This window comes from Lactuca serriola, chromosome 8, assembly GCF_051521515.1.
Source record: "Lactuca serriola cultivar US96UC23 chromosome 8, Lser_US96UC23_V15, whole genome shotgun sequence".
NCBI lineage: Eukaryota > Viridiplantae > Streptophyta > Magnoliopsida > Asterales > Asteraceae > Lactuca > Lactuca serriola.
The window spans coordinates 22,585,269-22,600,948 of NC_136415.1; the positions used below are offsets into that span (position 1 = coordinate 22,585,269).

Consider the following 15,680-nt stretch of genomic DNA (forward strand, 5'->3'; position numbering starts at 1 on the left):
ATGTGTCCTATTTTCTCTACGACTTTAACTTTTGAATGGGTGTGTCCTATTTTTTCTACGGCTTTAACTTTTAAACACATGATAGAAATTAATAAAATCATTTTAGATCGATTTTTCAATCTCAACCATTACAAAACTCTCATTCACAAAACCCTTATTTGCGTTTCATGATGCTCAAGAACACGAAAACACTTATTCACAAAACTCGATTACATGTTGGTATATATCATTACCAACATGTACCAACCAAATTTATTGGTGGCCAAACAAGTTGGTACCAACTATATTTTGTACGATATTGGTAATAAAATTTTTGTACCAACCATAATCAGTACGGTATATGGTTATTTTGTATGAAATATAAAAATAACCATTTTCTTAGTTATTTTGTAGAAAATAGCAAAAAAAACCATAAATTATAAAAATAGCCATCAAAATCGCAAATGAATTAAGTCTATTTGAGATTTCCCCCAACTATCTGCGAACGTACAAGTTGCTAAAACACATATACACTTTAGGAGTTGTATATTCGCAGATGGACTTTTCATTTTTCAAACTTTTTCTTGGAGAACTCTCTCTCTGAAGACATTGTAGAGGAAATCATAGATGAATAAGTTCATTTGCGATTTTAGTGTGATGGTGAGAGTATTTATACCGGAAAAAATAAAAAAGTCATCTGCGAATGTATAACTCCTAATGCGCGTCCATGCTTCACCGACTTGTACATTCACAAATGATTGGAGGAAATTGTAGATGGGTTTAATCCATCTGCGGTTTTGATGACTATTTTTGTAATTTGGATTTTTTTTGGTATTTTCTAGAAAGTAATTAAAAAAAAATGGCTAATTTTATAATTTTCTCTATTAATAATGAAAGTAATATAAAAGCGAAATTAAATATCCTCCTATTTTCTTCTTAATTATCTTCCAACCCATTTGAAATGATGACAAGTGTCCTAAAATATCATTAGTTTTATCTAAATATGACATTTGTCACAATTTCATGTGAATAGGAAGATAAGTAGCAAGAAAAAGTAGAATGATATTTAATTTCTCAATATAAAATAATAAATCAAGAGGAATTAAGTAATTTAATTATTATAAATGAGTTTTCAAATAAAATAACCATTTTTTTTATGATGAAATGTTTGTTTAATTTTTTGATAGATTTAAATAAAAAACAATATTATTTTCAAATTTCAAATGGTTGATGGAACTTGTATAATATATTTGTAAGTTGTTATATATGATTGTGCCGTGATAAAGAACAGCCTCGGACTGGCTGCCCTAAGTTAAGTGCTTCCTTATTAATATTAATTAATGATTGTATCTACAAACAAGGTACAAAAGATAAAAAGAATATTCTATTCACTACTTTTGGGTCTTCTTACATGTTAGTTCAAATACAATGATAAAAGAGTTTATTGGTATTCATAATTAATCAAACTCGTGATTGAAAACAAAAGACCTAAAAGTATAGAGGGTAAAATGTAATTTATTAAAAGTATATGGACTAAAATGCACATCAGCCTTTCTAGTAAATACCACGGCACGCTATCAGTGAGCTCATCTACTTGTCCACGACGTAGTACTGTTCTCTTGTTCCCAATTCTTTCAAATGTATGCGAATCTAGGGTTTCAGATTTCGGTCTAGCGCTTCAATTTCAGTTGAAATTTACCTAAGAAAAGGCAAATTAAGGTTAGTCCATGATCAAACGAACAACTTGATTACATTGTTATGTCACGCGCTTTAGATTTGATTAAAAAAAAAGTCCGTCACTGTTCTCTTACTGATCGGAATTCGTTCGTTCTTTTGAGTCACTCTTGAGCTGATTCAAAATGTTGTTCTGTTCTTTGAATTTTTCAATATACCCTCCGTTAAATCAGAATGGATTTGGATCCATATACCAACTTAACATCAACATTTCTATTAGTTTGCATTGTTTTTCTTTGTAAGATTTAGTGAAGTTATCTGATTTCTTCATGAGTCGTTAACAGTGGTCGTCAATTCTGAACTTGAAATTAGTCGATTATACCTCAAATAAAAAATGTACCTCTTGTGTTTGAATGATGTGCGCGCTTGATTTCTTCATGAGTCGTAAGTAGTGGTCACCGTCTGCCTGTTTATAGCACTTACATGACTTCCTTTTTGTGTTAATATTTGAAGTTCCTTTTTGAGAACCGACTTCTTACTTGTATTCTCCACTGCTATATTATAGTTTTCTGAACATTTTACATTTGAGTACTTTTGTTGCCCAGTGTTCAATATGGAGCCGAGACACAAGCAGAAGTCCTGGTTTAGCCAAGTCATTCAGAAGCAAAGCCCTGTCTTCTTAACCCGATGCACCTAATTTCTCTCTTTTAACAGTTGGGATATTTCACTGTATTCTCTCTTGTGTGTTCATTCCATTCGCTCTAAAATCCAATCATGGTGATGACCAGGACGGGACCCTCTTCCCAAGAAGTCGCAATGCATGTGGGTTCCTGCAATCTTAAGGCAGACCTTGACCTTGAAAAGTTTGACTCTATGCTCCATATAATGATTGAGTTTCTAAAAAGTCACCCTATTCACGAACCCTTGACTAAATCAATCGAGTTTCCTTTAAGCATCATTCATAAGGCATACTCCACTGCCGTCTATAACTCTGAGGAAGAGTACATTGAGTTCAACATCAATAAAGATAAGACCACCAAACTGTATAAGGTTGAATTCCTGGAGGCTATTGGGCTTCCAGAGACCAAGGAAAAAAAGACGTTATATGAACCCACAAATGAAGAACTCTTCGACATATTTGATCAAATGGGGTATTTACCTCCAAAGCTTGAGTCGTCCTCAAACTTCAGGAAAGGCAAGCTTCCAGGCTTGTGGCATTTTTTATTTCACATCATTCTGCGGTGCCTCTCAGGAAGGGTTGCAGGAATTGACATGCTAAGTAGGCAGCTTCTTGTACTTATTTGTGGCATGTACACCGGGAATGAAGTGGACTTTGGAACCACTATCTGGAATGATTTTACTAGTTATGTGTTTCCAAAGAAGAAGGCAATTCCTTGTGCAAGGTTTTGGGCACTTGCACTCCAAAAGGTGTATAACAAGCTGAAGATCCCAATACCTAAAGAAGAGGAGATGTTCACTCCTCGTGTCTTATCCAGGCATACTATCCCCAATCAATCTGCATTTGGGAAGGTTACTCGTCTCCCTGAAGCAATGCTTCAATATATTGAAAAGAACTCCAAAGTTCTCATCAGACATATAAAGGAAACGGATCCTCCAGAAGCTGAATGCCCTACCCAATCCTCACAACATACTTCCAGTCCTACAAAACAAAAGAAAAAAGCCTTGAAAGTAAAGAAGACTACTGGTAAAAGAAAAGGTGAGACCATTCCTTCCCCTCAAGCCAAAAGACAATCCACAAAATCTCATAAGGTGAAGGATGTTGAAAAAAGATCTATCGTTGGGTCACAATCATCTACCTCTTCATCCTCTCAAGAAGATGATGTCTCTCAAAAGTATTGGAATATAACACATACACAACCCCCTTCCTCTCAAAAGGAAGATGTGGGTGTTGAAAAAAGTCATGAGCAGCCCCCAGGCCAAGAGCCTAATGGTGTGGCAGAGGTGAGAACATCAGAGAGTGAGAGTGTAAGGCAAACTCAAGATGATTCAATGAGGGAAACACGAGATGAACAGGAGAGGCAAAGTGAAAGAGCTGAGAACGAGGGAAATACTCAGAAGACAAAAGAAGAATTGATGAAACTGAAAGCTGAGGAAGAAGGGAGAAGGATTAGAAAAGAGCTTATGAAGAGGGTTGTGAAAAAAAGTAAGAGGAAAGAGGATGAGCTAAAGGCTGAGAAGAAGAGAGAGCAAGAGGAAAGAGAGAAAAACAAAGCTCTAATAAACAATGATGAAATTATACAAGGGCTGGAGAAGAACGCTTCTGAGGAAGAACAAATTGCCACCAAGCAATTGCAACTGGTTCTTAGTGAATTAAGAGAGGCTGAGGAAAAGAAAGAAGAGGAGCGAAAGGAATCAGTGGGAATGTTGCTTGAGGAGCAACAAAAGAGGGAAGAAGAAGAGAGGGTCCCAACCACGGATAAACTTATTGAGCTTGCCATCCATTGTGAGGAGTCTTTGGAGCCATTCACAAAGACTGGTATAGAGTCTGCTCAAGACATGGAAAAGGACTTTGTGTTTACTGCTGATGATGGACTCATCCAAGACTCTGATTCAAACTCCTTTATGGAGACACTCAAACCCTCCAAATCTACTATTTTCTTGGCAACTTCAGAAACAGAAAGTCAGGAAGTTCCCAAAGGAGAGACAAACACTCTTCCAACCACAACTGTGAGACGCACTAAATTGAAGAAGAAGAAGTCCAAATATATCTCCAGGGTGGAATTTAATTCCCTCAACCAGAAGTTGTCTGAGGTTCTTGAGCTTGTAAATAAGATCCCTCCATCTAAGGATAAATTTGTGAGCAAGGAAAAGTTTGTGGAAATGCAGAAGGTTGTGACATCCTTAGCCCAAAGGGTTCCTAATCTTGAGACAAGGGAAAAGATGCTTCGGGAATCAGTTGTCAAATCTACTGCAGATGCTATGAAGAAAATGGAGCAGAAGAGGACCGATGACACATTTAAGTATTTGGATCGAATGGATGATATGTTGAAAATGGTGAAGGAAATTCAACAGTCGTATGATGACCTCACCAACACCGTGGGCCACCAACATGGAGATGAGATTGTCCGTTTAAATGAGCAGCTCTGTGACTATCGCAACAAAAATATAATTCTTCAGGCTGTTTTGGTTAAAGTAATACAGTCTGCACAACAACTGCTAAGACCCCGCAATGTAAGATTCGATGAAATCCTATTCGCCATTCAGAAAATTCAAAATTCTGTTGATGTACTTCCAAAGACTCTATCCAATGAGGAGCTAAGCAAACAGGTTCCTCAATCGTTCCAAAAAGTGTTTGACTTGATAGAGAACTTAAAAGGTTCAAAATCTGTGGATGAAGCTGGAGAAGATGAAAATGTGGTGATAACAGAAACTTCTCCTTCTCCCAAGATAGATGAGGTATCCAGACGTCAACCACCTCCAAAGACCACAATTCCTCCACCATCTCCTCCCACTTCATTTGTCATGCCTCCTACCCAACTAGCTTTGATGTTCCCTGAAACCCACAAAGCTTCCATTAAAGGTAAAGGCAAAAGGCCTTTGGAGGTTCCTGAAGTGAGTCGGAATCAGATGAAGACCTTTCGAGTGTCCGAGGAAGAAAAGAAGCAACAAGACCTGGAAAACGAACTCCTTGCCAAGCAGAAACATGAGGTGGCAGCAGCACATTTCTTTCAGGCGAACTCAAGTAAGGAGGAGCAACACACTTTATCTCCTTTGGTCTATGTTATCAGACAATTGAAGGATGATGAACTTATGCCCAAACAAACTACAGCTCCTCCCTCTTCCGATGAGTATCAGTGGGATATACCCATGTCTCCAAATGCACGATATTATTCAGTCTTCCAACCACTACATCCACACCTCTCAAGGGAAACGCAAATCCCAATTGAGATGAACCGACTAGAGGAGTTTTTCAAGGCTCATGCTCAGCCCCCAAAAGATGTATGGTCTCTCCGGAGGATCATAAGAGTCTTAGGATATAAGAAGAGGTCTTTTCAGAAGGAAGAGTACTTTGGTTTTGAAGTGGTGCGAAGTGATAACAAAAAATATTTCTTCTCCGAAGCTGATTTTCCTAACCTCAATCCTAATGACCTATATGTGATTGCCAAACACTTCCAGACCAAACTCCTCACTCATCAACCTTCCCGATTTCCCTTTCTTCAAATCCAGAGATTTCTAAGGTCTCTGACCTATGATCTTGGCAGCATTGATGCAGAACGATTTGATAGCTTTGTGGATAATCCACCCGAAGAGATGAACCAAGAGCTGGAAGGAATTGAAAACAGACATCGAGGACCTACGGAGGATCCTGAACTTGGGATCATCTTCTCTAACGAAAAGGGTAGTTTGAAGCTCTTTTTTAGATTAAAACAGAAGCATCGCTGCAAAACGGAGTTCCTTGAAAAGATGATCAATCTTACTTTAAGGTCCAATGCCTCTGCAGCTTTAAAGGTGAAGATCATCGAAGAATTAGAGTGGTGGGTAGCAGTTCGTAAGTGGATCAAGAGAGCAACAGACCTCGTGAAAAACAAGATCTGAACATGAATGTCTTTTTTGCATTGAAAACTCTCGGTAAGTAATTTAAAACCTCATTTCCTCGACTTTCTGTATTAACCTGTGCTTTGTGCATCAAGTCAAAAATCAGGAATAATACTACTAAAATAATCAAAATAGTATGGTTGTCTTAACAAAGTGACGGCTTTTTTTTCCCCTTTAAACAAAATAACCATCAAATTTGGCAAATAGGGTTGATTAAGAATTGTAAATTGCTTTATGAATGGTCCCCAAAGAACTAAAAATATTTTAAAAATAACCAAATGTAACTTTCATTTTTGGTCCCCTGAGTATAGTTTAGCTGATTTTTGCAATTTATGTTGAAAAAATTATCTTTGCAATTTTTGGTCCTTATTTGAGGTTCTTCCTTTATTGCAACGTTTTTGGTCCCAAAAAATAATGTCGTTTTGCTTGGAATAGAGACAAAAAAAAACGTTACATAAACCTCAAATAAGTACCATAACTGCAAGAGATCTTTTCGACTAAATATGAAAGAACCAGCTGTGCTCAGGGACCAATAATGTAAATTACTCTTTAAGTAAATAATTAAAAAAAATTGTAAGTATATGGCAAATGGTTCACATTTTCAAAAAATAAAAAGTAAAAATTAAAGCTTTTTGCAACCTTTGTCGGTAAAAGTAATTTTGCAATTGGCCCATTGTGGAGTTGGTGGTACTTTTGTTAAAAGGGTAAAATGGTGGTCAGTTTGTTGAATGAGACCCAACAATTGTGGTTATTATCTTAAAAAATAAACACCAATATATATTATATTATATTATATTATATAGCTTCTCAGATTAGATCTGTTTCTGAAATTGTTGTGTGTAGGCCAAGATTGGAAGATATTCAACATCAGATGGCAAGTAGGAAGTGTACAAGTTCTTGTTGGATGAGAACAGAATATTGTAGATCAAGTAGATGGTGGTAACATGCTTACTAATTTTAGTGTTTTTTAGTATTTATGTAAACTATTTTAATAGATTGTTGCCTCATATTTCTACTGCAAAGCTGTAACATTCATTGAAAATATATATATTTTTTTCGGTGTGTGAATGGGGGTAATCATGGGTTGGGGTGTTTTGGGGTGAGTTCTTTTGATTATAGCTGAAGGTGTTCCTGAAATCTGATACCAAAGACTTGATTTCCTATGCAAGGCCGAACAACAATGTAATTACGATAATACCCTTACATGGCTACTTGCATTGCAACTTTAATCTTAATTAAAACAACCGATGGTTGTTATTACATATTGATAACATTACACAATCCAAATTGCACAGCCCTGGATTCTGTTGGATCTGTCTTCAAATACATCACAATAACAATAATAATTGAGTTGTATATATTTATCAAGGGGATGTTTCTTTTTGACTTGATTGATATAATACTATAATGGATTAAGCACCTAATCTGGAAACCTATGTATGTGGTGGCTGTGTTGTGGGGCACCTTGACTTTGTTTTTGAGGTGAATTCATTATCTTTTCTTACTTACATCCCAACCCAATTCTGCTATTGAATATCAGATAAATTAAACATAAAAAAATTACTAGCTTCTTTTCCATTCATCCATCTTTTCAACAATCAAGATTTATGACTTTGTTCAGATAAATTAAGCATTTGACATTGATCTATCTGGCATTTGTTTACCAATACACATGGACAACTTATGGCGATGAGACAAAACCCAGGCTGTAATAAGAACATTGTGTTAGTTCAATATCAGTGAACCAGATTCAACATTCTTGTTTTTATAGTGAAGTATCAAGATTCTATTATAGTCAAGTTAGTTCAATATTAGTGAACCAGATTCAACATAAAGGAAATTGGAAAGCGAATTATAACTTTTTTTAACGGGATAATGTCACTGTAGCACAATGAACTTTTGTGATTTGTTCGGCTTGACCAATTTTATTTTTTTTTGCTCATAAGGTCATCTAACTTTTACTTTACATGTCAATTTGGTCATTATCGTTAGTTTTTAACCATTTCTCCGTTAACTAGTTATCAAAATTACACGAATGGCCCCTATGGTTTAAATTTCTTTTGTAATTGGTCGTTATCAGCCATGTTTTAAATCAGTCGACTAAAACTACCACAATCCTGAAACTCTAGGGACCAAAGTGTAACATTAGGGCTTTTAAGACCCCGTTTCTTTTGTTTGATCGGGTATACAACGGATTAACGAAAGCAGTGGCAAGTCGATTCGAAGGAACACGAAGCAGTCGTTGAGGCAAAAACGAAATCGAAGGAGAATCTGATTTGGGGTTTCGATGGTGGTTGGCGATCCGCGAGGGGAAGGAAAGAAAGGCTCGCAGGCGGCTAATCCCATAGGTCATGGGTCGATTGATAGCGACGAGGGAGATCGTCTCCGGGTTTTACGAGCCTACGCAATGAAGTGAAAGGAACAGCGGGGTTGCGCTCTTGCTTCTCCGTCAGTAGGGTGCGAAGAGGAGGGTCACGTGAGACCAAAGAGAAGGAAAGGGGAAAGCTGCGAAGCCTTCCTCGTCTCTTCCGGCTACGAGGTGTGAGCCACGGCTTTGCAAGCAGTGGTGGCAGCAAGGCGAGACTTTTGGGGCATTGGATTGATGGGAACAACAGAGAAGGGAGTGAGGGGCAAAGGATTTCCGGTCTTGACCGTTCGCGAGGGAGAACGAAGGCAGAATCATAGGGAGCTCTTTGATGGGGCAAGGCAAGCTGCGATATTTCAGGTGGGGACGGTTTGGCAGCAAGGATCGATGGAAGGAAGAAAAGGTTCGAAGATAGATACTAAAACTACCACAATCCCCACCTAAAACTACTACAATCCTGAAAACTACTACATCAAAAAAATTTTCGCCTATTATTTGGTTTGGTGCTTATGAAATCTAATGGTATGCTTCGAGTTTCAACAAGATTTAATGGGGAGAATAATGACAATATTACACTTTGGTCCCTAGAGTTTCAGGATTGTAGTAGTTTTAATCGAGTGATTTAAAACATGGCTGATAACGATCAATTACGAAAGAAATTTAAACCATAGGGGCCATTCGTGTAATTTTGATAGCTAGTTAACGGAGGAATGGTTAAAAACTAACGATAAAGACCAAATTGACATGTAAAGTAAAAGTTAGATGACCTTATGAGCAAGAAAAAAACATAATTGGTCAAGTCGGACAAATCACAAAAGTTCATTGTGCTACAGTGACATTATCCTTTTTTTAACGTGTTATTATGCAACTTAACCTACCAATACCAAAACTGTCGTTTGCTAAAAAAAAAAGATTTAGCGTGTGTTTGCAAGAATTTGTGAGCTTTTTTTTAATGCTATTCGATTATTTATGTTGACAAACAGCCATTCTTAGAGTTTATTTTAGAATTAATTGGTTATGATGGATGAATTGCTGGTAACACTGGTTTATCATCATTTCTCAGTTGTTTTGGTAAAAATTTCTCAACTTATGTTATATACGAGTGAAAAATCCTTGTATGTGTCATCATACTACAAAATGTTGAATTCCAGTAAACATGTAACTTAGATACTCAATAGCCCATTATGATCGGGAAACTGGGTGATTAGCAATGAGCTCCCATGGAGGCAAGAAATGGCATCTAGAAATCCTCATTTTTCCGTTGTCAAACCTTGCACACATTTATTTTATCCTAAACCAGACGAGCTACATTTTTTTTTTATCTATTTAAATGTTTACGTTTCTAGCATTAAAAGCATTTTAAAATAGTGGAAATGATTCTTGAGATTGTCTCGTGAAAAATTAAATAGCAGTAACACTTCAATTGCGATGCAAACTATTTGTATTTAGGTATGTGGAAATTTTTACGAGGTTGTATCTTATTCTTTGCATCTACAAACAAAATGATACACAAAAGATTAAAAGAAAATGGTATTCACTATATTTGGGTTTTCACCAACATGTTCGCTCAAATAAGATTTATTTAAGACGATATGTGATTCATAATTGATCCAACTCTTGATTGATAATTAATACGAGGCGTGTAAGTATAGAGGCTAAAATGTAAGTTAATAAAAGTATATGGACTAATATGCGCATAACCCTTTCTAATACATACTTGTTACCAGTGAGCTCATGCTCATCTATTTGTCCGTTCATAGATTTGTTCTTCGTGTTCCCCAATTCTTTTAAATGTATGCGAATCTAGGGTTTCAGCTTTCCACCTGGCGCTTCAATTTCAGTTAAAATTCACCTGAGAAACGACAAAATAAGGTTAGTTCATGATGAATTTCAATAACATTGATTATGGTATTATCTCATGCGCTTTAGATTTAATTAAAAAACGTCCGTCACTGTTCTCTCACTGATCGCAATTCGTTCGTTCTCTTTGATCAACTTGTGAGCTGAATCTAAATCTCTGTTCTGTTCTGTTTGATTTGAATTTTTCGATGTATCCCCCCGTTCAATCAAAAGCGATTTGGATTTTGATACCACACATCAACATTTCTCTTAGCTTGCCTTGTATTTCTTTGTAAGATTTAGTGTAGTTATCTAATTTTTCCGAGAATCGTAGACAATGTTGGTCAATTCTGAACTTGAAATTAGTCGATTAAACCTCAAATTAGAAATTTACCTATTGTCTATTGTGTTTGAATGATCTCAGCATTCGGTTAACTAATCCAATCGCACTCTCCATAATAGAAGAAAATTTGAGTTGAAAGTGTTTGGGTTAACGATCTAGATCATCATCTTCCTCTCTATAGCACTTACATGTCTTCCTTGAATTACTACGAACTGTTTTTATTGTTAGTTTTTCTAGATCCATTTTGAGAATCGACTCTTTAGGTGATTTCTTCTCTATGATGGTTTTCTGTACATTTTACATTTGAGTACTTTTGATTTGCAGTGATTCAATATGAGCCGAGACAGAAGCAGAAGCAGAAGCCCTGGTCTTGCCAAGCGATTCAGAAGCAGAGACAGATCTTCTTATCGTGATGCACCTTACAAAAGAGATAGACCTTCATATCGGTATGATTCTAGATATAAATATACAAATGTTCATTCATAACTTTTATCCAACAGTTGAATTACAAATTTTCCTTTTGATAAAAAGGCAAGATTACCTCTGCAACAAATGTAAACGCCCTGGACACTTTGCAAGAGAATGTCCAAATGTAACTGTCTGCAACAACTGTGGACTTCCAGGGTACTAATTCTTTTATAACAACCATCTTTCAGTATTTAAAGATTTTAAAATATTTCAATTCCTGAAAGGGTTGATGTCATAAAATGATAACCAATAGTATACAATTTGCTCTTTAGGTCACTCATTTAATTGTACTCAGTAGTGAGTAGACCAATAAACTTCTTTTTGGGTTCTCCACTTCTCATTACACCATTGGAGTGGATTTCAATCATATAAACTCATACTGAATCCTATGTGGTGGCCCCTGTGGCTTCCAACATGGCAAATTTCGTTCACTCATGTTCATGTGTGCTGACATGGTATCCACATAGACTTTTTATTTTTTATTTTTTTATGAATGCTAAAATAATTTTATGACGCCATGTAGGATTCGATACCAGTTTACAGTGTAAAGAGAAAGCAAAAAAGAATATTGGCTTATTGAATACAATTGAAAGATGAGGGACCTAAAGAGCAAATTGAATACTATTGGTTTTCATTTTATGACATTAACCCATCCTAAAATGTTAAAAAAAATGTTTACTTGTAGTCATATTGCAGCTGAGTGTACATCAACTACCATGTGTTGGAACTGTAAAAAATCCGGGCACCTCTCGAGTGACTGCCCGAATGACCCGGTCTGCCACATGTGCGGTAAAATCGGACATTTAGCTCGTGATTGTTATAACCCGAGTGTGTCTTCTTATGATGCCCGGCTTTGTAGCAACTGTTACAAACCCGGGCACATTGCTGCTGACTGTACCAATGAGAAGGCGTGTAATAACTGTAGAAAAACCGGTCACCTTGCGCGTGACTGCCCGAATGACCCGGTGTGCAATGTTTGTAGCATATCGGGCCATGTGGCACGCCAGTGTCCTAAAGCGGGCGGGTCGAATATGAATGTGGTTAGGTCGGGCGGGTCGTCAATGGTGGATGACCCGTTTAGGGATATGATGTGTAAGAATTGTGGGCGGGCGGGTCATATTAGTCGGGATTGTGTGCCTTTGGTTATTTGTGGGAATTGTGGCGGGCAGGGGCATTTGGAATTTGAGTGCCCGTCTGCCCGGATGTTTGACCCGTTTGATCGGGCCTTTCTTGACCCGCGGTTTCGTAGGTACTGAGTCAACCCTGGTGGGTTTTGACTTTTGACTTGATATCTTTTTTTTTTTTTGCAAAAAGAAATGAGACAATCACTTGAACTTTGAAGTCATATTCTATATTCTCTATATGTTTTGGGTTTTTTCGCTTCCAAATTTTCAGGTGAATTGTTTTGATGAGACTATTATTGTATTCTCTCTAGGAGGGTTGTTTTATAGATGGTTAACTTTACCTAGAAAAGGTAATTGTTGTTTGTTAATATACTTATTGGCTTCTTTAGGAAAAATTTCACAAAAGCTATTTCAATCAGACTTTTAACTGGAAAACATTATTTTATTAATTTTTAGAAAAATCATTTTAACATTTTAGAAATGTTATAATGTAGCCATTTTTAACATACAAAAATCGGTTAACCATAATTTCTTTCTCTATGCATCTATGAGAGTATGGCATGGTGGGGCAGTATGCCATTTTGGGTTAGCATATTAAGGGACTTGTTATATTAAAGTCGAATGAATAATAGAAAAAAAAAAAGCAAGAAAGGTTTTATTTGTAAACAAACGTTAGCCAGCAGAATATCAAAATCAAATATTACAATTCTTTAATCAAGTTGACATGATTTATTTATTTAATTATTATTATTTTTTTAACTAAACGGAAACAAAGAAAAAAAAATCAGTGGCAAACAAAATCGAAGGATATATGAAGCTTCTAGCATTATTTTGGTCCAAAAAACGTTGCAAACATTCAATCAATAGTTCTTTAATATGTTATATTATTATTTTTTTATTATGTAGATCTGGTACTGCGTTTATGTATTTATTCATGGGAAATTATATTATTTCAAAACCAAATTAAACTATTATTTGATAAGTAATTCTGAATTAAACTTTCTAATCATCGAAAACAATTTGTTGGTTATATAACAAAATTACATTTTTAACACAAAAAGTAAAAACTATGTACATCTGGGGATGTTATGTATTTTCAAGTGAATGTAAAACAATTTTTTTTACACAAAACACCATTGTTTTAAATTAATACCATTATAATCAACTAAAACATTGTATTCACAAAATAATAACATATATGATATGTTTTGACAAAAACAAACAAATAGTTTTTTGTTCATTTTATATTTTTTCTAAAACTATGATGTTTTATATATAAAAGAAAAATCAAATAAATCGCTATCTATATTTTGACATTAACCCTATATCCGTTTTCATCACAAACTAAAGTCAATCATGTTCATCCTTAATTATCTTGTTATGTAACATAAGTTGAGTAAATTAGTAGAATGCGTCAATTACAACTTCATAATTAACACAGATTTAATTTATTAAAAAGTCATATACAATAAAATACAATAAAACATAAATCTCAGCATTTGCAATCCATATTCCAAAAAAAAGCACAATAGTTTTTTGAGTTTTGTTTAACCACCCTAAGAAGTTTTTATTTACTTTAACCACTAGGAGTTTAAAAAAGACTAACTACAAGGGTTTCTTGGTAATGAATGTCCAAAAAAAACCACCGGAATGTTTTTTTTTTTCAATGATTCAAATAAAAAAAGCTTCAAATGGTTAAACCAATTAAGAGTAAATATAGTGCAATAATAATTCATAGGCCAATTATTGCTGCTTTCATAGCTAGAATCACACCAGAAACTGAATCAAAATGCAAAATCACTAAAAAGAGAACAAAATCTGAAACAGTTCTTGGATATTAAAAACTATAAGAAAAAAAAATGAAAATCCGATAGATATAGTGTTGTTATTAGAACAAAGCAATACCTCCACCAGAATACTCAACTTCATGTGCAGGTGGCAAAGAAGAAACCCAATCAGAAGCATGTGTAGGAAGAAGCCCCAAAGTGTTCAACTTCCAGACACCAAGCAACATACCCCCCAAATTAAGAGCAATAAACAGCAATTTAGGTGCATTTAGATCCACCTTGCTATCTTTATAAGGCTCAAAAACCTTCCCAACTCCTTGAAGAGCACTTAATGGTTGCCAAAGAGCTGAAAATGTTATACCGATGCTAAACAAATGGACTGTACTTCCAGCCATCCACATCATGAACCCCATCATTAGAAGGTTCTTGAAGGGTGCTTGAGCTACCTCCCATGCTTTTTGTGATTTCCAATTTGCTTCTGCATCTTTCTTTTGGCGACTTAATGTGGAATCATCTTGATCATGGGTAGCTCGTGTGAACCCAGGTGGATCTGGAATGTCTCGGGAGGAAGGTGTTGATGAGTTGTCTGTGAATTCAACTGCCCATTTCCGACTTCCCATCACTCCTTTCCCTTTATCCATCTACTTTCATAAAAAAATAAAAACATAAAATTCATGATAGATGATTAGATGCCATTGAAGATGTATATCAGAACCTAGCAGTGATATGTGGTGAAGAGAAGATGTTTAATTGTTTAACAAAATAGCAAGGAGATCTGTAAACTATGCAAAACCTGATGTTAACGATCGAATTCTAAATACGAAACCTAGAACTCGATTCGGTGGATAAACAGGTCCTCCATACGTTTTAGATCTAGAAAAAAAAAAGGCCTTTTCAAAATTGAAAATCAATTCAAAACATGCTTTAGGTTTAAACGATTGCAAATTGGTAATCGAAATCATGAGAAACTTGTAGTTTGAGAACGTAACACACCGATTTTCCACTGACGATTAAACCAATGATAATCGCAATTATAATAAAACGAGAGATATTATATATGAAGATCACCAGATAGCAAGATTGAACATACCAATATCAGTAGAAAGAAAAATCCCAACTTCGAGTTTAAAGTGTGATATTTGATCGACGAAAAGTTGGGAATTGAAACCCTTCGCGTCCTGTGATGCGAGATTGATGGAGAGTTGGATTGGGAGCTTTAGTTATAGCCTGATAGGGCTTGTTTGACTGTTGATAATAAGTTTCAAGCATTGGCAAAAATAACCCAAAGTTTAAAGGTTTCTTTCATTTTAGTTGTTTCATTTCACCTTCCTCAAATTTGAAAACAAGACAAAATTTCAAATTGTAATTTGTAATATTTTATTTCATTGATTGTCTAGGGTTTACAATCTCTTCCATATATAGAATGTTAAGACTGTAGTGAATGTCGTCAAAAAGAACAAGAACTTTTGGTAAACTTTTAATAAAAATATCGACAATCTGATAGTAAGATGGAACATGTTGAACGAAAACTTCACAAGAAACAA

General features: G+C 35.6%; 3 protein-coding genes across 4 annotated transcripts; 2 read left to right on the top strand and 1 right to left on the bottom strand.

Annotated features, from left to right (window-relative positions):
- The first annotated feature begins 1,552 nt into the window (after positions 1-1,552).
- LOC145070372 (uncharacterized) lies at positions 1,553-7,278 on the top strand. Its single transcript, XM_079017305.1, has 3 exons — positions 1,553-1,698; positions 2,259-6,243; positions 7,054-7,278. The coding sequence occupies exon 2, from the start codon at positions 2,428-2,430 to the stop codon at positions 6,208-6,210; it is 3,783 nt and encodes a 1,260-aa protein (XP_078873431.1). The 5' UTR covers positions 1,553-1,698; positions 2,259-2,427; the 3' UTR covers positions 6,211-6,243; positions 7,054-7,278.
- Positions 7,279-10,198: 2,920 nt separating this feature from the next.
- Positions 10,199-12,613, top strand: LOC145069660 (uncharacterized). The gene is made up of 4 exons (XM_079016613.1): positions 10,199-10,447; positions 11,082-11,203; positions 11,289-11,381; positions 11,911-12,613. The coding sequence occupies exons 2-4, from the start codon at positions 11,091-11,093 to the stop codon at positions 12,479-12,481; spliced, it is 777 nt and encodes a 258-aa protein (XP_078872739.1). The 5' UTR covers positions 10,199-10,447; positions 11,082-11,090; the 3' UTR covers positions 12,482-12,613.
- Positions 12,614-14,129: 1,516 nt separating this feature from the next.
- On the bottom strand, positions 14,130-15,382 carry LOC145070146 (ER membrane protein complex subunit-like protein). Of its 2 annotated transcripts, XM_079017089.1 has the most exons (3): positions 15,227-15,356; positions 14,930-15,009; positions 14,130-14,777 (listed from the first exon to the last, which is right to left on the bottom strand). In XM_079017089.1, exon 3 carries the CDS (start codon positions 14,775-14,777, stop codon positions 14,238-14,240), a length of 540 nt encoding a protein of 179 aa, XP_078873215.1. In that variant the 5' UTR covers positions 14,930-15,009; positions 15,227-15,356; the 3' UTR covers positions 14,130-14,237. The 2 variants fall into 2 exon arrangements, with proteins under 2 accessions (XP_078873215.1, XP_078873213.1); XM_079017087.1 differs by lacking the exon at positions 14,930-15,009 and having other exon boundaries at positions 15,227-15,382.
- Positions 15,383-15,680: the final 298 nt, after the last annotated feature.

Bases quoted from the DNA above. Each gene is read 5' to 3' on its own strand.
- LOC145070372 (XM_079017305.1), top strand. From the start codon at position 2,428: ATGGTGATGACCAGGACGGGACCCTCTTCCCAAGAAGTCGCAATGCAT.
- LOC145069660 (XM_079016613.1), top strand. From the start codon at position 11,091: ATGAGCCGAGACAGAAGCAGAAGCAGAAGCCCTGGTCTTGCCAAGCGA. The intron at 11,204-11,288 runs GTATGATTCTAG...TTTGATAAAAAG, and splicing joins AGAGATAGACCTTCATATCG to GCAAGATTACCTCTGCAACA. The intron at 11,382-11,910 runs GTACTAATTCTT...GTTTACTTGTAG, and splicing joins AACAACTGTGGACTTCCAGG to TCATATTGCAGCTGAGTGTA.
- LOC145070146 (XM_079017087.1), bottom strand. From the start codon at position 14,777: ATGGATAAAGGGAAAGGAGTGATGGGAAGTCGGAAATGGGCAGTTGAA.